This window comes from Spinacia oleracea, chromosome 1 (genome assembly GCF_020520425.1).
Source record: "Spinacia oleracea cultivar Varoflay chromosome 1, BTI_SOV_V1, whole genome shotgun sequence".
In the NCBI taxonomy this organism is placed as follows: Eukaryota; Viridiplantae; Streptophyta; class Magnoliopsida; order Caryophyllales; family Amaranthaceae; genus Spinacia; species Spinacia oleracea.
This window is the reverse complement of record NC_079487.1, coordinates 104,460,939-104,483,969: the sequence shown is the minus strand read 5'-3', so window position 1 is coordinate 104,483,969 and position 23,031 is coordinate 104,460,939. Positions and strand designations below refer to the sequence as shown.

The window sequence follows — 23,031 nt, the reverse complement described above, 5'->3', positions numbered from 1 at the left end:
AAGTGCATGCCTCACTTTGTTGGGAAAATTTATCATCTGCATTTTATATCAACCCTAATCAAGAACATACAACAACATATAAGCCTTAGTCCCAAAATGATACGGGACGGCTAACATGAGTTGTGAGAAGGAACGGTCTGGGAAATGTGAATCAAGACAAGTAAAGGGTTATGTTATGTAATTATGTTAAAGAAAGTAAACACGGAAAAATGAGAAAGTGAAGGGGAGAGTAGTGTGTACAAAACTTCAATGGCAAACTGAACACATCTTGTACCAATACAAATAGGGGATCCTTTTTTGAAACTAGTAACATAATGAGGATGGACATCTATGTTACTTCGACACTCTGGTCGACGGAGGGTATTGGGTGTCGAGTACTCCGGTCCTTCAACACGATACTACACCCAAATATAAAGTGCCCTTGTATGAAATTTATTATATCTAGAGCGTCAGAGGAGTGTCAGATCCTCCGATCCCTTGTCGAACACGACACCCAAATTTAACTTTGAGTTCTGAATTCATACACCAGAACTCACTACATTACACCTGCAGTTGGCCATTACTCTATATGTTCACTCAAACGCATACTCATGTCAGTCACTGGTACGAATCCAAGTGTTCCAGAAAACGAGTCAGGTGTCCATACTGTATTTGGCAGGTTCAACCCACAGTAGAAGGGGAAGGAGGAGCAGGAGTGATCCCCCATTTTCGCCGAACAACATCCAGATCCTCGTCGAAATGGCGCTCATAATATATGCACATCAGATCTGTGCAGTTCATTCCAGCACGCAAGGCCCAGGGAAAATAGTGCTCAAAAAAGAGTGATCTTTGCTTTGAGTTGAATCTTGCTGAGCCTCCTATGACTGACATGAAGCACATAGGAAGATGCATCTGCTGAAACTCTATGACCTTTAGAGCCGACTCGCCCATCAAGTTGGTGGGAAGACCAAAGAGGGTGTGCCAGAAGTCATGTACCTCTCGGGCCCGCATAGCCACATATGCTAGCTCTTCCGTTTCCATAAAACGTACAGGTGGCCTATCGTCTGGTGAAAAGTTCCTTGATCCCATGAACTTGGCATAAGCAGCCCCAAATGTGTTTTCAGGAAGATCCCATGCATGCCCAACACTTGCAGATATAACTCGTGGTCTTTCCAAGAGAACAGCCTAAAAGTAAGTTAAATAAAATAAAAAAACTGAAATCAATAATTAGTTCAATGAAAATATCGATAAGCAGAAACTTGCATATTAAGCCTCCATTGAAAGCCAAGACATCAAAGTTTGGAACAAGGAGTCGAGGAGGGGTTAATTACTACAGATTTTTATCCTTTCATCACGAGCTGTAGGGAAAAGGAACAGATCCTGTATTCCTGTGACAAGAAATGCCAAACTCCAAACAGCACCACCAACACTTCAACTACATAGTATGCGCCAGACTTCAGCACAGAGAAAAACAAAAACCATCCAGGTAGGATAGACTCTTACAAAAAAAGAGGTACACACCCGGCACTCGGCAATTGCCATATACCTTTGCTATCACAGACCAAATTTCTACACTCTTCAACCAGATAACATATAGCAACAGGATCCATGTTCAGTCAGACCCTATAAAATGTTTTATAGGGAAATTTAGTAAAATGTTACCAAGTCAAAACTATATGGTAACCGGCCAGATTTCAAATGAGGGTGCTATAATTTACAAATACTATGAGAAGCTTAACTTTTACGCACAACAACTGTAAATTAAAACCTAGAGGCCTGAGCAAACCAAAACATTAAAAATTGCCCAAGTTGTTACCACAATAATCCTCATTTACACACTTCAACCAAGAGAAGTGTATCATATCCACACAGAGTCATGTAATCGTGGAAAACCATTGTCAGCATTTCATAAAAACTATTGAGATTACTTGCTAAGTAACATATCAAGATTTTAACAACCTGATAAATGCTAAAAATAATTGTTTCACCGAAGTATACAAATCAAACAAATGAACAAAGGACTTACTTTGCCATCTGGACTTCTCTTCATCCTTTCAAGAACTCTTTCAAAAGCAGGCTTTCCAGTAGTCTCTCCCAAAGCGGCTATGAGATCAGCTCTTCGTGGGTCAAGTAACGCACCAACTGCTGAACCAAGAGCAACTGCGGTCTGCTGCCAACCATTTAGCCGGATACGAGAATTTCCTATCATGGTAGCTACTCGCTAAAAACAAAATCCAACTCCGTGATCCTTGCCTAAAAATAAGAAGTTGTTAGGAAATAAAGGAGGAGCTGGAAAGTTAACATAGAAAAAACAATCACTTCTTCTAGAAATAAATCATGCTCTGCCATATAGTATAAGTATGAAGTCAGTAATTTGAATTAATCAATATAATAAATAAAAAGAAATGCTAAAGACTCATGCACAAAATATGTCCAGCCTAGTTTCAATTAGACATGTTTTGGATAATTATGCAACTGTGGTGGATCCTCCTCCTAACATTTAAATTTAATTTCAGATAATACACTTAACCTTAGGCAAAAGGCCAAGAAAAAGGATTTATGCGCTTAGCTTTAGGTACCTCTATTTGTTTTCTTGCCGCTTCATCCTTCCAATATCGGAGCAGCAAAATTGAAAATGTCCCTGCTACCTGAAACAGCAACAAAGCCTACAATTAGATAAACATAAATAAGTAAAATAAATCTGCTACAAGTCAGAAAGTGAAGGCGCAAAAACTTCCAGGATATCGTATTCATATTTGGACTAAAGTCCATCATGCACAACAATCAATATCCAGATATATTTCAGACAACCCAAAAGGAAAAGACTGAGGCCCCGTTCTCTTTACCTGAGTTTTCCTGTAGTGCTCTAAGATTACCATTTCTAAAGGACAGCTTTAATCACAAACAAATCAGTAGAAAAATGCCAGATGAACTAAATCAATTCAATACTCCCAAGTCTAAGCTTTAGTATCTCAGAGACAGAGGAATATTAGTTCTAGACTTTTAGTTTCTACCATTCCCTAAAAAGGCAAGTTAAGAACCCCATGGTCCAGCCCCATCAACGTCAATACAATAAGACAAGCTAAGCATCAAAACTCATACCTAAGGCATCCTACTCATCAACAAAACCAAGAGTCCCCGACTCCAAATCTCCAATTACAAGATGATCAAATTTGTAGAAAACTAGTCGCTGGCCGCGCACAATGCACGCGGGGTAGCTGGGAATTTCAATTTAACACTAATGTGTTTTATTGCTTGAACGCGCGCGGTGTAGCTGGGAATTTCAAATTTGACACTAATAACAAGGAATGTATTTATCAGCTCAAATATCAAGTGATAATCAGCTCAATGAAAGACTACTTTTAGTAAAGGTGTTGGTTCCAGTCTTAATTTCCATGCCAAACCAAAGTGTAAAAGCTGAATATCATATTAGGATGGAGGAAGTGACCTTCTGACTCTCTATTTAAAGACCTCTCTAGACACCCAGCGCTGTTCTCTAATGAGAAACAGGCCTACTGTATCATCACAGGATGTTGTACAAAGACCAATTACTCCTTCACATTGCTACCAATTGTGCTCACAAGCTACGTCATAAAATCACACCCCTTAGAAGTAAGACATCTACATTGAGAAGAGTAAGATACGTTAGGCAAAATAATAGTTGGTGCCCAATTACTATTTTATCATCTACCCTTTCTAGTTTCTACAATGAATAATCTTCTATTATCTTGGAGCAAGGCTGCTTAACTACGCCAGTATATTTCATTGTTGGTGAAAAGCTATATACGGGCAGGTAAGCATAGCTCATAAAATGCTCTTTCACTCTTTGTGCTCCTATAAGGAATAGATAATAAGATTAGATGTTCTGAATTATCACTGGTCGTTCAGCATGGTAGGAGTTACAATCATCATAGGTCTGTATCTATTGCTATGGGGCAAAGCAAAAGATCGAGAAGTCAGCATCACATATGAGAAGAAACCATCTATGTATGCCATCAAGCAGAATGAACCGAAGATGCAAATAGTGACAGTGATAGAAAGGGAGTCACTGAATCACTAACTGAAAACTGCAAGGTGGAAAGAATCCTTATGATTCACCTGACATGAAGGTATTCAGTTTCAAAGAAATTACAGCAGCCACAAATAATTTTTCATTTTACAAGAAGCTTGGAGAGGGTGGGTATGGACCGGTTTATAAGGTATCCTTCAAAATCAATACCAAGTACATTTCCCTCACCACTTAAACAAACACAGCATATAAGATACATATATCTGTTTCTCCAGGGTAAATTAAAGACAGGGCAGGAAATAGCAGTAAAGAGACTTTCAAAAGCTTCAAGGTAAGGATTTGAGCAGTTCAAGAATGAAGTTATGCTCACTGCAAAACTTCAGCATGTAAACTTGGTTAAGGTGCTGGGATTTTGCGTGGAAAGAGAGGAAGAAATGCTCATTTATGAATACCTTGCAATTAGCAGCTTGGATTTCTACCTTTTTGGTATAACTTTTGCTTGACTGTGTTCTATGATGATATAAAATCTAGCTCACGAACAAAGACATGAGCACGTACATAACATTCTGGCAGCTGATAGATTCCTTTCCCCGTCTCTTAGCAGATCTTGTGGAACGTTTGCAGCTCAATTGGGGAAAGCGTGCTCACATCATCAAAAAGAATAATTCAAGGCCTCCTATACCTGCAAGAATACTCAAGGCTAACCATCATTCACTCAAATCTAAAAGCCAATAATATTTTACTTGACAAAGATTTAAATCCTAAGATATCAGACTTTGGCATGGCAAGAATATTCCAAAAGGATGGATATGAAGCAAACACAAGCAGAATTGTGGGAACATAATGAGTATATAGTTTTGCTTGCATTCTTGTTATACACTAATTATTTAGGTTATACTCAAACATATTAATCATATTCTGGCAGTGGATATGTTCCTCCGGAGTACGTGAAACAAGGAGTATACTCCAGAAAACATGATGTTTATAGCTTTGGAGTGCTGCTGCTACAAATCATCAGTGGGAAGACGAATAGCCAATTCTATGGTGTTAATGAAGAAAACCTCTTGGAGTATGTAAGTAACTGCACGTACCCAGCTAATTGATAGAGTGAGCTTAATTCATATATATTATAAATCCGAGTTTAAGAATGTATTTCAATTTGGAGGAGGTTTACTGTTATACGGAGGGAGTATACGAATTGCATAGTCATAAAGTAGTAATTAAAATTTTCTCTGGGATAGGTTCTTATTGTATCTAATTTAATAAAGAGATGATATTGAATTATTAAGCAAATTAACTCGTAATTCAATACTCCATCATCTCTTTATTAAATTAGACACAATAATAACATATATAAACTGACACAAGTTTGACTTCCTTCTTGATATTTACTAATTAGAAGTCTTTCTGATAGATGGTTCTATACACTAATTACATATCAACCTAAAAGAAAGTCCCCCAAAACGATTCACTTTGAGCAATTCAAACAACTGATATGTAGTTTATGAATTATGTACTTATTTCTCTTATCTAGTATGAAGGAAAGTATAGAATGTAAAGAAAACTTCAAGAGCACCATAAGATTCTAAAAATTCTAAATCATACAAAGAGACACTTGGAAGCTTAGTGGTTGAAATTTTGAAAGAAATAGCATACTTCTAACTAAGCACCAAATTACACAATCAAAATATCTCAAGAACAAAAAGGTTGATATAGTTACTGTCATAATCTAGTTAACTTAAAATCTATAAAAAATTATAAAATCTGAAAATTAGCACAAGACAGATTAAAAATAACAACAACAAAAAAATACTGACAAAAACTTCACTTTCCCTTCCAGCTCAAATAACAAATCACGGAGTAATTTTCAAGCCAACCATGTTAACAAAACAACCAAAAAGCAAATATATAACTTTCAATTTACAAACTTAACATTCACAAGGACTTTGCAGCAAGATCATCAAAACAATAAAACCAAACAACATAAAAACTGGGAAGCTATCTCAATCAAATTCCCAAGAGGGCAATTCAAGAACTGAACTCCGTAGCCTTGCACCAGTTGATTAAGTGAGGCTTCTGATGATTTAGTGGGATGTGTGTTGTTTTAAAGAATTCTGCAAAACATTGCCTATGATTCAACTTGCAGGGGAATTGGCTTTCAACGATCCATTTTGCAGTTCAAGCCTTACTTTATATTGAGAAAGTTTCACTTCTAAGGTACAGTTGTATCTGTTGTTTTTTCTAATTCCTTTGTAAGGTAATAAACGATCCTCGGGTGTGTCGATTATTGTTAAAAACTATTATGAAACCCCCTCCTTGGCCTGGCCTTGACCTTGGCCATCAAGAATTTCTGTACAGGCTCTTTTATGAAGGTAAATCCCTACAATTTATAGTACATTTACAAGAAGAACTTATCATTATATGACTAATGTTAAATTCATGCTCTATTTTTAATTGATACTGCATACACTGAAGTGTTCAATTGCAATATACAGAGTACATCATTTATGGTTTTATGCTATCATAAGTCCGATAATGTAGCGGCCTTGTCGAGAGTGGTTTCGTTTATTCCATCCCATAATCAATTTTCGAAATTACTTTGCAGATTTTAAGGCAAAGGTTTCTTGTTGGATCAACTGGAATTGAAATTAGTAAGAAGGAGGAATCAATTAGCAGCTTATGTGCTGAGTGCAATTGTCTCCAACAAAGTTCATCATCCCCGAAGACATAAAAATCTGATCTTAATCGTAATTTTTTTTTTTTTTTTGCTCATCGCACCCTTTGCAAAAATAAAAATTCAAAAATTACTCAAATCAAACAAAACAATCATACAATCACTTGATCAGAATAAAAAATAGTCACAACATACAACTGCAATTTAACCAGAAAAGGAAGAACAATGGGAAAAGTACCGAATAAAAAACGAAAACCTAGAAATTAACAATTGAGTGCAACCAGGGAGAGAAAAATGTACCAGAAGAAAGATTTTACAAATTCGTCGTTGGGGAGGAGAGAGAAATTCAAGATGAGTGCTTGCTGGCTGTTGCTGTGCCTATCACCACTCCCCAGCCATGGCAGAAAAACAAGGAGATATTCAAGGGAAGAGAAGACTCAGGATACCAGAGAACTGCAAATAACATGGGAAAAGGAAACGATGCGTTTTAATTTACTGTAGATAAGCTACAGTAATTTTCATTCCCACTTTTTAAAAGGTTATAGATAAAATATAAGCTCTTTCCAAAAGGCAACAATTTCCCCAATCCAATTCAGTTATTCTGAACATCATCAATTCAGTTATCCTGAACATCATCAATTCAGTTATTAGGTTCTAGTCGTTCTATATGAGGTTGCCAATTTCAACCTCATTTCCTTGGTAAATTAAGACCAAAATCCACCCGAACATTTAAGGTCATGCTTAAGAGATTTCAACCAAAAGCTGTGATCTAAAAATAAACCTGCCAAAAACAACTCAAAACTGGCCGTGATCTAAAAATTGACCAAAACACAACCTAACCAAATTGACCCATACAACAGGTGAAAATGGGGCAACGCCGAGATGTATATAGCAGGAAATAACATAAACAAGTCGAGCTAATAGATCATACTAAGTTTGAGTCTTCAACTGATATATCCTCATTCAATCAGTGAATCAAGTAGTAGAGGAAAATAGATAAGAGATTGAAAGTGTTGAATCCCGACTTAGAGGACGTGTAAAACCAAGGCAGAGGAGGAGAAAAAGTGAGGCAGAATTACTTGGTAGAGGACAGAAAGGCATGTTTCGAACTATACCAGAGATTATGGTTAAAACATAGAGATAATTTAATTCGTCACGCAGGCAGCAAGTCATTATTTCAACTGATCTTTTTTGGAAAATATGGTTGGAGGCATAGAGCTTCATTAGGTTGTCAGAGACAACTCAGATAAGTTAAAGGCAATACCATGATATAAAGATAGATTCAATGAAGGTGGCAACATTATATAAGCCCCATCTCCCCAGGAAGACATTATATAAGCCCCATCTCCCCAGGATGACATAGATAGAAATGTCATACAGTCATAGTTCGGCTACCCTTTTCTAGACCACAAAAACGTTAAACAGAAAATAGCAAGAAAAAACTAAGTGTAGAATAAAAAATGCATCGAGATCAGAAAAAACTAAGTACCAAAAAATCAAAAATATATGGCCTTTGTTATAATGAAGTATTATACTGCAAGGTAGAATCTAAGTTAAAAAATAACTGGTACTTATCCACAACATCAAACCTTTTTGCAACCCCGGAGTATGCTAAATTTGCTGACCTTAACCATTCCTATAGTTCCAGTTAAAGTCAATAATTGAAATTATTGATAAATTTATGCTCATCCTAAGAAGAAAAAAAAATCTAGTTTAAAGCATAAAAATACCTAGTATGATTGAATCAGGGGGTATCTGTTTAAGTATCACACCATTTTGAATCATTGATTCGCCCTTGCCATTTTTTTTCTAATTTTCCAATAGACTTAACAAATTGCAAGCAATTGCCACTTGCAATCAACCATATATTCCAGTTTTCTTTCCTATTTTTTCAAACAAACATAACAAATTGCAAACAGCTACAACTTACAATCAACCAAGTATTAGCAGTCACAACAGCTTTAAGCTAAAACTTCCATCGGAAAAGAAGCTCAACAAACGTCTAGTACAATATAAGCTTAGATAAATAACTTAACAGTTGTATTAGCAAAAGGCTCAAAAAAATACTAGATAAATAAACCTGAGTTGCATAAACAAGTTATCTATCAGACGTTTTATTAAGAATGAACCAATTAGCATGGTTGATCCTCTCCAAAAAGTAATTGAACATGTGTTAGCCATAAAAAAGTTAAACAATAGCCATCACGATTTACAAACATAAGTTTCTCACAGACGATGCTAATGTTTAACTAATGTTCCTAATGTTTTCCTGTGCCTAAACCAAATCAGACCCTTAGCACAACCCCAACACCTTCACTGCTCCAAACTTCGAACCAGGACCCTCCCAGAGCCATCACTTGTTCTTGAAATAAGACTACAAGGCAACCATCTACATTCGATTCCTAACGACTCAAAAACCTCGGCCTCAACTATGTGGCATTGTTGCCAGTACAATGGTAAATCTAATATTAGCACAATGCAACATCTAACATTTGGTTTCGACAAGAAACAATGAACGACTTCGAACAACACTTATCAAAACAAGGAAAGTAAATTAAGAAATGACATCTACTCCTATTCGGAAAAAATCACTCACTCTTAACTACATACCAAATCAAAGGAATCTTCCTTTTCATAATGCACCACGAACCCCCTAGATTTTTCAATAGATTAGGCCTCTTAATTACTGTAAAACCAGAACAGGAAATTGCATGTAATTTCCACACAATTCCAACTTTTAGGCCTGACCACAGGCTCGTGTCTGAGCCAAAGTAACCCTAATTAATCTTAATCAAATCATATCGAAAAGGATAATAAGGATTTCAATTAGAATTATGAAGACTACAGTTAACTAACTCCATCTACAGTAGTTTGCTTCTATGAGAAACTAGTAACAGACCAAGAATTGCAAGGAAATGAAGGAATACTACGAAATTCAAGTAGAATTATGAAGTGGTATAGACTAATTAGACATAAAACAACACCGAAACAAAGCTAACAAAAAACCCAACAGATTTTATTCTATCATATCAGAAAATTATAAATTTTGAATCAATAAAATACAAATTAAATCAACAGAAAATTCTAAAAAGATCGATACAAAATAAGTAGACAATTCCAAGAACAGTAGCAAGCCAGCAATAGAGGAGAGGTGATTTTCAATAGTTATGTATTTTTTCAACTTGGATTACAACAATAACAATATACAGAGTACTTTTTACTCATCTTCGCTGAACCGCAGCACAATCACTGTCGAATCTTCAGGGAAATCCCAGCTCTAATTACACAAATGGGGAGATTATGGGGATTTTTTATTGAGTAATTTGACGGGCTTGGTTTGATTGCTTGTTTGTGCTGTAGTGACAAGTGATTAGTGATGAATTGCCTCGGGTTGAAGTCCTATGAAGTAATTTGGGCATGAGTGATGAATTGGCTTGATTTCAACGCATGAGCATAAGGGGTTGGGCAAGGGAGGAGACCGCAGGAGAAAGAAAAAGATAGGAGAGAAGGGACCGAATTCCTGCTAAAATGCTACTGTTTATCAAAATTCCCAATTGGTGATTTCCTTCCTGACTAAATCGATTCAATTGGAATTCACAGTAATTTGGAATCAAACATATCAAACTAACCTAAACCAATATCAATTTTGATTCAATTATCAATTTCAATCAACAATTAATGAAGAATTTTTGTCATTTAACATCTTAAAAAAACCAACTTTTATAATTAAACACCTTACTTAATTTACATTATATTTAAACACCTTAAAAAAAACAAAATTTAGAATACAACACCAACTAACGGAAACTGTTAAGAAAATCGTTAGTGGGCCTCCACACTTGCATATATTCATCCAACTCTAACCTATCTTCCACAATTCGGTTTCCCTCTTCTTGTTTTTTCCCTTCCCCTGCTCCCCGCTGCAGTGTACTGCTCCTCCCCGCCGCAGTGTACTGCTCCCCTACTGCTTCTCATTCAATTCTTACCCAAACTTGTGGGCTCCAACCAACAACAAAGAAGGGGGAAGCACCCACAAAGTCTGCAGGCACACCACCATGGGTTTGTATTCAGAGGAAGAAAAAATAAGAGAGGGATGCAAGAAAGGTTAGTGCAACAGGCTCAAAGTACTTGTCTTCTGTTATATTTTGTGTGCATTGTTGTGCCTCTGTTACTTTTCTGATAGAACTGCATCAAAATTTATGTGGTGATGGTACCCCTATATTCATCTCCTTAAATCATCGGTGTCTTTCTATAATTTGCTGGAATTTCTGGTAGATTTTAACTGTCTTACTGTTGAATGTATGATACTTGACTGAATCTTGTGGAAGCTAAAATTAGCATCAAACTGTCCAAAGGTACCGAAGGGAATGCGGACACAAGTAATAACCAATCAATAAGCTTAATTCGTCAAACCAACTAACAATCGCAAAATCCCCAATTCGATTTACACATGAACCCTAATTTTTCACTAATTCAAATTGGGGGTTATTTCACCAATTACAATATAGTTTCAACAACTTAAGCATTATAAACCGTAAATTCGGAACAATTGTAAAGAAAAACCATAAATTCGGAATAATGGTAAAGAAAACCCATAAATTCGGAACAATTGTAAAGAAAAACCATAAATTCGGAACAATTGTAAAGAAAAAGACCGTTTAATTTTCACTACAAAATAACCTCAATTACGATTACTAATTATCAATATTCATAAGCAACTGATGACTAAATACACAAAAAATTATACCTGGTTGTAGTCTTGTTTATTCGCTTTCACCTCCTTGATTGTTTGCAAGTTGAAGAAATTTAATTCCAGTTGCATCAATTTCTGAATTTTGAAGGAAAAAAAATTGAGAAACAAAAACTGAGAAGGGGGAAGAATTAGTCGTTGGCTAAGGCCCAATAACGATTTTTCTAATGGTTTCCGTTAGTTGGAGTTGACTTCTAAGCGCATGTTTGGTATAGACATACAGGCCCTGTTTGGTAGAGAGAATTTTGATAGGATGTTAGAGGTTTTGACCACTATTAGAGGTTTGACCAGTCAAAACCTCTAATAATGGTGTTTAGTAAACAGAGTATTTGAATGGAGGATTGAGCCAAATCCTCCAATTTCAAAAACGTTGGAAATAGCAGCGTTTGCTAGAGAGGATTGAAATTGAAGAATTAAAAAGTCATGTTTGCCCCCATCTTCAACCTCCTTTCCTTCCCTCCATTAACGTATTTGGATTTTTTTTTTCTTTATATTTTATATACAAGTTTGTGAATTAGCTATTTGTAGACAAATGAATCGTTCATTGCCTTATGTGTTTGTGAATTAGCTTCAATATAAGTTTTTTAATTGTGAGTTTAGATTAATAATTGATTTCCATTAAAACAAAGAGGGAAAAACATTACCTATAAAAAAAAATGGAAAGAAGGCATTGGAGATGGAGAGAGAGTTACTCCGTATGATAAATTACTTCTGAACCTTATCTCTAAAAAAAGTTGAACAATATTGAAGGTAGTGATAATTTTTTTTTTAACGGTGGAACTCAAACAGCGAAGGAGAAGGAAAATACCAATTTGGAGTTCTTATTCATCTCTCATTTTAATAAGTAATTTATTTATCTTTAATTTTAATAGTAATACCACTTTTAACTTTTAAGTACACAACTACCTATTGGGCACCACCTAAATATTTAATTAGTTTATTTTCTTGTACGAGGCTTGAAAATTAATTAGTTTTCCCAAATTACAATCCATATAACCATAAATTAGCAGCACACCTTGAAAATTTTTATTAAGAAAAAGGGTGATGTTATAAAAAAATTAATGTCCATATAGATGTCATTTTACACCATTAAATAGTTACCAGCTTTTAGCAATCAGCTAAGTGTTACCAAACACATTTATATAAACAGCTAGTCAAATCCGCAGTCAAATCTGCTAAGTAAAAAGGTAATCAGCTAACTGCTAATGCAAACAGTAAACAGCTAAACGCTAAACTCTAATTACCAAACAGGGCCTATCGTGTTTTTAAGTGATGGAAATTGAATTTATTACCTAATGTTTGGTAGGAGAGGTGTGGTAACACAATCTCTTTCCTAAGGGTAACCATTACCAGTTTACCACCATTTGTTACATCTCCCAAACCTATAGTAACAAAATTGTTACCCTCATTAATCCCTATTTGTTACAAGTAATTCCTTTCCTAAGATATATCAAACAACTTATAATGGTAATAGTTAACAACTTAACATTACCCTTTCCCCTACTTATTTGTTTCCTTTCCATTTCCTTTTCTAAATTTATACCAAACATGTACCGTTCCATTCTATTGGATTTATTTTGACTGAACTTATATTATCTAAACTTATTTGAACTTAACTGAACTTATCCAAATTTAACTGAATTTATTTTATCTAAAAATTAAACTTATTTTGTAATAAACTTATTTGTGTGTGAAAATATCTGGAAAAACTTATTTTTGTTGAACTTATATTATCTGAACTTATCTGAAATTAAACTAAAACTTATCTTAATTTATTTTGTTTGAAATAAGTCAAAATAAGTCGAACATAACATATTCTACATTTTGTTTTTCTAAGTGTTTAAATAAAATTTAAATTAAGTTAAGTTTTTAATTATAAAAGTTGGTTTTTTTTAAGTGTTAAATCACAAAAAAAATTCATTAATAAATGAAACTTTTTTTTAAAAATAGGAAAATTGTAAATATTAATCCAACCTTTGCCCGGTTTTCTGTAATTAAGCCAACCTATTCAATATTTCTGAATAATCCAACCTTTATGACCCAACTTCTATTATTAAGCCTGGGTGACCGGTTACCTGTTACAAAGTCAACATTAAAAACGTTGACAACCTAAAGTTGATTTCCCTCCTAAAATTTTGGACACGTCACATCACGTGCCACCTAAACAGGATTTTCTAATTTTTTTAAAAAAAAACCCTTAACCCTTTTCTCCTCTTAACCCTTAATCCAGATCCAACAGTTGATTGGTTTAACCCATTCATAGCAATTGCTGGTTATTTTTGACGATCGAACTTCGAATGAAGAGGTATGAGGGATCAACAATGGTGGAGAAGAGGTAGAGGAGAAATGATGAACAGAGGAGAGAGGAACGAAAATTGCAGAGAAGAAGCAATTAAATCGCAGAGGAGAGAGGAACGAACATTAGAATAACAATTAAAAAAAAGAGGGAAAAAAAGTTAAATTGTAACGGTTATATTTCCACGTAAGGGTGAATACCGGTTACAGCAGGTTATTAACTTGCTAGGCTTAATAATAGTAGTTGGGTCATAAAGGTTGGATTATTTAGAAATATTGCATATGTAGGCTTAATTAAAGAAAACCGGGCAAATATTGAATTAATAATTACAAATTTTCCAAAAAAATATATATAATTTTACCTAGTTGTTGTCCGCTACTAGAGGTGAAGATGCCGGAGATTTGAAGGCGGCAGCGAGGGTTTATGTTGGATTCATGGGAGGAGGTGCATTTGATGTCAGAGAAGTTCCTAGTTTGGTTGATTTCAATCAAAAATACGTAGTACCACCTTCAAATTGAGTTATTCTTTGTTCTTTTTTAGTCTTTCTTTTTGCATAGGAAACCACACTCTTCGACTCACCGGTCTCCTATGTCCTTTCCACTCGACAGAAGGAGTGGAGGGGTCACTGTTGCACCAGTAGCAGTTAACATGCACGCGTGACGGGTCTAGGAATTTGAGAATGTGAACACGGAGTATGAAATTAGACCAAAAAAAACTCTAAAATGCAGCGTAATGTTTATTTTTTTGCCAATACTGTATGTCCTAATGTTCTTTTTAGCTAAATTGAACTGAAATGAACTGCAAAATAAGCCCTAACACTTAAATTAAGCCAAAAATAACAGGGCCTAAAACTTGAGTATTAATTCATTCCATTATATCTTAACCTTATACTCCATAGTGTGTACTCATTATCTAACAACGATGTAAATAATAAAACTAAATAATAACAATAAGACTATTAATATTTTAATTAATTGTTACGACGAGAAGAACTCATCATCATCTCCTTTGATCCCGCTCGCGCTTTTTATAAACTTGTCAATTAATTTATAATTTTCTATTAAAGTTTACGACTATATATATATATATATATATATATATATATATATATATATATATATATATATATATATATATATATATATATATATATATATATATATATATATATATTAAAACATACATGTATCAATTTAACTAGTTCAAATAAGCATACCTATTTAATGAATTGTATTAATTTAATATACATGGGGATGATTTTTTTTTAATAATAATTGATATTTATTCCGAGTGGGGGAATGAATTACTCAAGTTAAGAGTAATGGTTGGTCTCTTATAGGAGACCGGTTGTTCCAAATTGTTGTCTCTTAGTATTATTAAGAACTTTATCCGTGCTCGATGGGTTAGGTTATTTAGTGTTACTTAATTGGCCGATTATTTGACATAACAAGTGTCTTAACTTTGCATTTCTTTTTTCTTTTTACATAATGGAGATGTACCCCAAGAGTTGCCCCTGCGTGCACGACAAATGCAATTCAAGGGGGTTGCATGTCTATTTTTTTTATATATATATTTGTTGTAGTGTTCCGTATTCTGTTAGGTTATGACAAATATAAACAATATATTTCATGCGAAAAAATCATAAAGCCAGGAATCCAAATTAATTGACACATAGTCAATTAGCATAATTTAGGATACATACATGTGATGCGTGCCTTCCTTAGCTGCTCCTGAACCGAACAAGAACAAGTTTAGGACTCCAAATGTCGCCCCTCCGTAGATAGCCCACAGCACGTTCGGATCCGCCTTAGATTCAATTAACTAGAATATTATCTAAGGTTTTATGTTTATTCGGAAAGCTTAATTATTAATTTAGGCAAATTAATAAATTCTTTCTTGAACTTAATCTATGTGAATACTTATTGAATTGTTGTATATATTGTGATTATGAACCACGTATTTATAGGGTGGAAATAATGGAGTTAGAATTCTACTAGGTTTCCAATAACTAAATCCATTAGGATTCTAGTTAAATTATATCATTAGAATTTAATGTTTAATCAAACACCTAGTGTTTCAGATTTAACAAAAACATCCAATCTGAGTAGAATTAGGAAAACGAGATTAAGCGAGCAATCCTAATCGACCAAGGCTTTGGTCGCACGAAGCCTCACAGCTACGCAGCCCACGAGGGGCGCCGATGCTCGGCTCGGCCCAAGAGTTGGGCGCAGGCAGCAAGCACGTGGCCCATGATGTTTGGCGCTACTTTGCTCGGCCTTCCTTGCTTGTTGCTCGCGCACGGGGGCTTGTTGGGCGCTGGGCCTGGCGCTCGCGTTGGGCCTTGCGTATCGCAAGCTCGTCCGTCGATCGTTTCGTATGTCGCGCTTCCGATTCGTTTTCCGATTCCGGAATTCATTTCCGATTCGAACAATATTTAATATTTTCGATTCCGGAATTTATTTCCGATTCGAACAAATATTAATATTTCCGATTCCGGAATTTATTTTCGATTCCGACAATATTTCCGATACTGGTAATATTTCCGTTTCCGGCAATATTTCTATTTCCGATTCCGGCAATATTTCTATTTCCGATAATATTTTCCGATGCGTACCATGTTTCGTTTCCGGCAACATCTACGACTTGGATAATATTTATATTTCCGTCACGATCCATATTTCCGTTTCCGGCAATATCATCATTTCTGGAGTATTCTTTATTTTGCCTTTTGACGATTTCAGCTCCCACTGGAACCGAGATCCGTCGTTTCCGAATGTTCATAAATAGAGTATTTAATTCACTTTTGTGTGACCCTACGGGTTCAGTCAAGAGTAAGTTGTGGATTAATATTATTAATTCCACTCGAACTGAAGCGGCCTCTAGCTAGGCATACAGCTCACTTGATCTCACTGAATTTTTAACTTGCATAATTAATTAATACTGAACCGCATTTATTAGACTTAACATTGAATGCATACTTGGACCAAGGGCATTATTTCCTTCATATTCGGGGTAGAAAGATAGCAAATTGAAGGTGGTCTGTGAGTGGGGATAGTGGTGGAATGTGCCGCATGACTAATCGGCTTCTAGGCTGTAAAGACTGGTGGTTAATTGTGTGGGTGAGCGAGAAGGGGCATTGATTAATTGCATGAAGGAATTAAAGGAACAACGGAGGAAGTTCTGGTTTTTGGTTCGTAGGAGAATATAGGAGAAAGTGTGGAGTATTTAATGGAAGATCGGTTGTTTTTTGTTTTTCTGAATTTTAGTCATTTCTCATATAAATTAGTCGTTTTTTCACGAAATGCCCCTTAATTTTAAGGAAATTTACCAAATATCTCTCAGGTTTTAAAAACTCACCAAATTTACCTCTGGTTGATTTTTTTTTCCCACAAAGTTCCTTTAAGCATAAAATTTACATATAATTAGTGCAACAATGTAATTTCGAAATTAAGAAAATAAACATAAAATAATGTGTTTTCACATTTTCATGTACTTATATTGCTCGCAATGTGTTTGTCTAATCACATGTACTCCACTACGTGTTTCACACTCCTCCTCCATATTATATGTATCAGCTGATATAACTTTTCAGTTGTTCTCCTCCATATTATATGTATCAGCTGATATAACTTTTCAGTTGTTCTCCTCCATATTATATGTATCAGCTGATATAACTTTTCAGTTGTTCTTATATGTATATTCAGAAGAAGAAGAAAATTAATATGCAATTATTAATTTCAATTTTCATTTCTTCCTAAAAAACCAAGAGGAGAAATTCTTATCAATGGCAACAATACTTAATGTATTGTGTATAGAGCGTGAGCCCGTAAACCGCTACAAAAACAATGGAGGCAGGGCAAGGAATAGTGATGGCCTAGGTAGGTCATGGTCCCTCTGAAGGTACAACTGCACCTATTAAATAAAAGACTTACAAGTTAACATTAGATAGTTTTCTATTGGATTGGCCCCCCTAAGCCCACTTGCTTAAATATATATACTTCCTCCAATCCGAAAATATCGCACCTTTTGTTTTTTATGCTATTCACGCTACAACTTTGACCATTTTTTGTGATTCGTACGTAAGGAAATTTTAGTCATGTAAGGTCATGTTAGATTCATATCGATATATTTTCTAAATATTAATTTTTATAATTTTTACTTGTAAACTATTTGAGATATTAATAGTCAAAGTAATGGTTAGAGGAGTAAAAGTCAACCATGATGCGATATTTGCGGAACAAATGAAGTATTAAAATTTAAAAGGTATTGATATCAGCACTATAGCTGCTTAGGCGTAGCTGTGTAGATTGTTGGGAACCTCAAAAGTCATAAGAGTTTCCAGAATTTTCTCAAACCTTTTCACTCATATTTTTTCTGTAAATTATTTTTATTGTTTCAATTTGATTAAAAAAAAGCTTAATGTTTGTTCTCCGTCACAATTTAAGATAAGTTATGCAAATTCTATATTTGATTCTAGCATTTATGAATTTATGATTTATTTCCTGTTATTATTCAAATAATTCATTTGCAAAATTATTACGTACTAGTAGTATGTTTCAATTAATTACAACTATTCATCCTAATTTTATTTGTCATGCTATGTTCTGTTTTGTATTTTTTCCGATTGGTAATATTTCTTTATATTGTTTCAATATTTAGTGCTCCTCTTGTTAAATATAATAATGGTAATTACCTTAATTTATTAAGGTGATTGTTGTATATAAATTTTCATCTTTACATTGCTAATGGAAAGCAAAATAAATTTGGTTTTATATTTAAACGAACACTTATAGTTTTGAAAATAAGGGGAGTGGAGATTTCTTGCACTACTGGTTGAAAATCTTTCCATAGTTGAAACTAGGAAAGAATTTGGTATTAGTTTCGTTAAACGTGATTCCGAGAAAAGAAAATAAATTTTGGAGTACCTTGTCAAATATCAAGATGTTATTCTATGGGCTTATTTAATCCTAGGTCCCTATCAACCCATATGTTCCAGGGTATTTAATCTTCATGGTTCTCATTATATTGTTCTTAATTAGCATCTGGCTCCCCTTGATAAACGAGTTTGGCTTCCCCTTTAATGGAGGTGGAGTTTTTGCTTTTGATTATGCTTGTTCGATTTAATTGTAAATTATTGACTCAACAAGTTACATGATTCACTCCTTAAAAAATTGACAACAAATCTTAAGCTTTTTTGGATTATAATTTGGTATGCTTTTAACTTCTTTGTTATTTCTCTTTTCATAGAACATGAATTTTCTGTTAATTGCTATTATCGAATATATTTTGTTGTGCCCGTGATTAGAGAAGTTGGGATATTATCTTTGACTCTTTTTTGTTTATTATTATAATAAAGTGGGATATTAACTCTATTAAGAATTTAAGATTGCATGTGTGAATAATTGTTGTTAATAACTAATGTCTTCGTATATAAAAATAGAAGAGATTGTAAATTTGAATCAACTTTCCTAATTGGTTCACATGGCATTTGACTAATCACCTCAATTTTTTTTAATTAATGCAATTCATTTAATTGAATTATCATTAAGGTATTATAATATATTTAATAGGGGGACACCAAAAAATAATTTATATGTATGACCTCGAGAATCGCCTTATAAAATAGAGAGGAGATTATGTTAATGTTTAATGTAAATTCAGTTAAATACGGATAACTTTTATTATATATTATAATTACTGTACATTTAATTACAAAGTCAATACCTTTTTGAAAAAAGAAGGAATTAAATTAGCTAGCTGAAACAAAGTTAATCTGCTTTTTTAACAACTTTCTGTATGATACTATGATCTGAATAAAAGAAAAAAGATTAAATAAATTTTGTTAGGATGTATTGTTAATCAAATACTACCCGCGTTCCTTAAATTTCTTTACACTTACTATTTGTATGGATTTCAATGCAATTATCTGACCACTAATATTTTCAATTTCTTATGCGAAAAAATTATAAAAAGTTGATATTATGAAAATATCGAGAATAATCTAACAAGATCTTACATGACAGTGTTTGTTGTATATAATAGCGTAATTTTGCGGTCAAAGTTTTCGTACTTTGAACACATATTTCAAAGGGTTAAGAACTTTCAGGAACATAGGTAATATATATATATATATATATATATATATATATATATATATATATATATATATATATATATATATATATATATTACCTATGTTCCTGAAAGTTCTTAACGCTTTGAAATATGTGTTCAAAGTACGAAAACTTTAAGGTTGTAGTGAGAACCAAGTCTATAATGAGAATGAGAATAAATTTCTCCCCTAAAAAGTAAAACAAAAACATATTAAAGTAAATCGTATTAACTCAAAAGTAAATATCAAAATGAGAAACTTCTTATATATACTTAGGGTCCGTTCGGCATCATTTTTTGTTTCTATTTTTCTGTTTTCACAAAATTAAAAACCAAAATATGAAAACCACAAAAAGTAGTTTCCAGTTTTTTGTTGTCAGTTTTCAAAATCAACCTAATTACTATAGGTATGACTATTTTTTTTGTTCATGATTCAATCTAAATCATATGGCTTTCAAAATCAAAAAACCAAAAACTGAAAACTGGCAGTGATACCAAACGACCCCTTAATTTTTCAACTTTGAGAAATAAAACACATGAATGCCAATAAAGTATCAACATTAACAACTAACATTCAATCTCTTTTATTAAAATGTCATTTTGGATAAGCTTTTGTTAATTTTATAGTAAAAGTAAATCAAAGCTAGTAAAAGTAAATGAAATTGGTCAAAAAATCATTGAAGTTTAATTAAAAGTAGTGAAACCGAGAACCAGTTTGAAAAGTTGCACAATTACGAACATGCCATGCATTAATGACACTGGGTCATATATATGGACCATCTGATTTTGATGATCTAAGGGCCCATATTGGTTCTTAGTTCTCATTTTAGGGTATTTAGCTAATCTATACCTAGTAGTATTTAAAAAAGAAAACCAAACTTTATAAGAGGACATGTGTCTCAACAAAATATATATCTAAAAAGACACATGTCTCATCTATTACTCTCCTTAAAATAAAAAAAAGCCAAATCCTTCATCTTCTTATTCTTTCTCTTTCAACATTCCAAACCAATTAATTCTCCATTAAATTGTCTCACTCATTCAACCTTTAAATTAACAGTGTGTTTGGGAACTATAGTTTAATGAGGAAAAGTGTGTAAAATTGTGGAAATATGAGAATTCCTCAATTTTAGCTTGTTTGGTAATTTAAATGGAAAAGTGAGGAAAATGAATGTGTGAAAATTTGTGGAATCAATTAGTTATATTTTGTTTGTTTTATTTTCCACACTTTTCCCCTCAAAAGTGATGGAAAAACTGTGAAAATCTGTGGAAAACAAAATTAAAGAGTGAAATATATGAGATATTTCAATTTCCCCAGTTTTCCATAATAATTAACCAAACAAATTAATATTTGAGATTTCTACATATTTCTTCAGATTTGCTTTTATACAGATTTCCATAGCTTGACTTTTCCTCACATTTCCATGTTCACTTGGTTCCCAAACACAGTGTTAGTGTTCATTTATTTTAGTTTTAATTGACAATTACTTCGTTTCTCCAAATTTATATCTCAAATTTCACTCTTCTCCTCCCAATTATTTATTGCACCATTTTAGCATATCAATTAATAAATTCATCAAGGAGATAAATTTGAGACGTTTGGAGTTTGTGAGGTTTGGAGTAGTTAGCTATTAATAGGATTGATTGGTGAGAATATTGAATTGTTATTTTTTCAGGTACGTGATCGAAAATATAAGTCACTGGATATAACCGCTATGCAAAAAACCACACTCCACTTTTTGTGGTTTTGTCTTTGGTATTACCTTAAAATTAATATTTTTTTATTGGGTTCTATTTTGTGTTTTATTTAGTTTGATTGAGTTTTTTTTGTTGAATAATTGAGTTTTAGAAAAGTATCGTCATTGTTCATTTAGAAATTTGGTACAAATTTTAATTCTCTTTATCTAGTGTACTTTGTTGCAAAAATTTTCTTTTACCATTGAAACTTTAGCATGCATGGTTCATTTAAAGAGAAAGGTTGGCCCTTTCCAGTGTCAAAGGCGGCTTCAAATGCATATACAAGAGTACAAGACTACTATTGGCTAAAAAATTCGAGTCGATCATCATCTTGCCTTGGTTTTGTCGAGACATATATCAACGGGAACATGGGTCAATTAATAGTGGAAGAAGGCGGGGAAAGTTCGGCGAGATTAACAGTGATATTAGTGGTTCACCTTCTGGCTTTTTCTTTATAAGAAGTGAAGTTTTAACATTTGAATAAAACGATTCACATACATATTCAAAACAATTTCAGGTTTTTCTATTCACAATTATACTTTTGGGGGCGTTTACTTTGTTGAACCATACTCAATAATTTTTTCGTAGGAAAATTATAAGTGATATTATTTGAGTTTAATGGTCGTATAAGTATTACTATGGAGAGTATTACGTACCAAATCATATCATGTATACATCAGAGATGGATGATAAAAGTACGCACAAATAAGTTTTATAGATCCTTCGTGGATTTGAATATCGGTTAAAATATCATATGAAGAACTTTATTTGAGTCGCACTTACTGGCCTGTACTGTATTTTCTTATAATTTATGAGGTAGTAGTATTACATTTTAATGGTTAAATATTTGTACATGACTATAGTGGATGATGTTTTAGAACCTGTGAAAATAGGGAGGTTCAAGTTTGGACATTAACAAATCCATGTATTACGAAATTCGCTTCTACGTTCCTCGGGTGCCTGCATTATATTTGTCGAACACCTCTTGTATTTTTATTTTTTATTTCTGTGAGGAAATAATTATCTGAAATTATCCATACGGATGAAATACAATGACTCCTAGAAATTATTTGTCGTAGAAGTCTTATATAAATAACAAGACATGTAATACCTTTAAGATAACTAATTTGTCCATAAAATAAAGATGTTTTTAGGTTCGTTTCATAGGTTTATTTTAGTGTAGTGGTAACCTGTTTTGGTTAAATTATATAATAACTACTTGTACTACGTATAACAATAAACCATAAAAACTAAATACGAACACTCGCCAATTACCACCTAAATATTAAAAAACAACAACACATATAAGATATCATATATCCTAAAATTAGCCCGTGCCTTGCACGGGTCAAACGACTAGTTAATTTAAAATATGGGCATTTCAGTTTTAACATTTACTACGTATAAAATGCATTTCCTTTTACTTTACTACTTTTGAGTCATAAGTTGTATCATGAGATCTATACCATTATTAA

At 33.5% G+C, this 23,031-nt stretch overlaps 1 protein-coding gene across 11 annotated transcripts; it reads right to left on the bottom strand.

Moving 5' to 3' along the window:
- Positions 1-151: 151 nt before the first annotated feature.
- Positions 152-12,202, bottom strand: LOC110786698 (ubiquinone biosynthesis protein COQ4 homolog, mitochondrial). 11 transcript variants are annotated; one of them, XM_056838152.1, is made up of 7 exons: positions 12,057-12,202; positions 11,410-11,490; positions 6,963-7,115; positions 4,441-4,670; positions 2,559-2,627; positions 2,006-2,232; positions 152-1,164 (listed from the first exon to the last, which is right to left on the bottom strand). In XM_056838152.1, exons 6-7 carry the CDS (start codon positions 2,186-2,188, stop codon positions 661-663), a joined length of 687 nt encoding a protein of 228 aa, XP_056694130.1. In that variant the 5' UTR covers positions 2,189-2,232; positions 2,559-2,627; positions 4,441-4,670; positions 6,963-7,115; positions 11,410-11,490; positions 12,057-12,202; the 3' UTR covers positions 152-660. The 11 variants fall into 11 exon arrangements, 10 of the variants coding, with proteins under 10 accessions (XP_056694130.1, XP_056694139.1, XP_056694127.1 ...); XM_056838161.1 differs by lacking the exon at positions 12,057-12,202 and having other exon boundaries at positions 4,547-4,670; positions 11,410-11,867; XM_056838149.1 differs by lacking the exon at positions 12,057-12,202 and having other exon boundaries at positions 11,410-11,866.
- Positions 12,203-23,031: the final 10,829 nt, after the last annotated feature.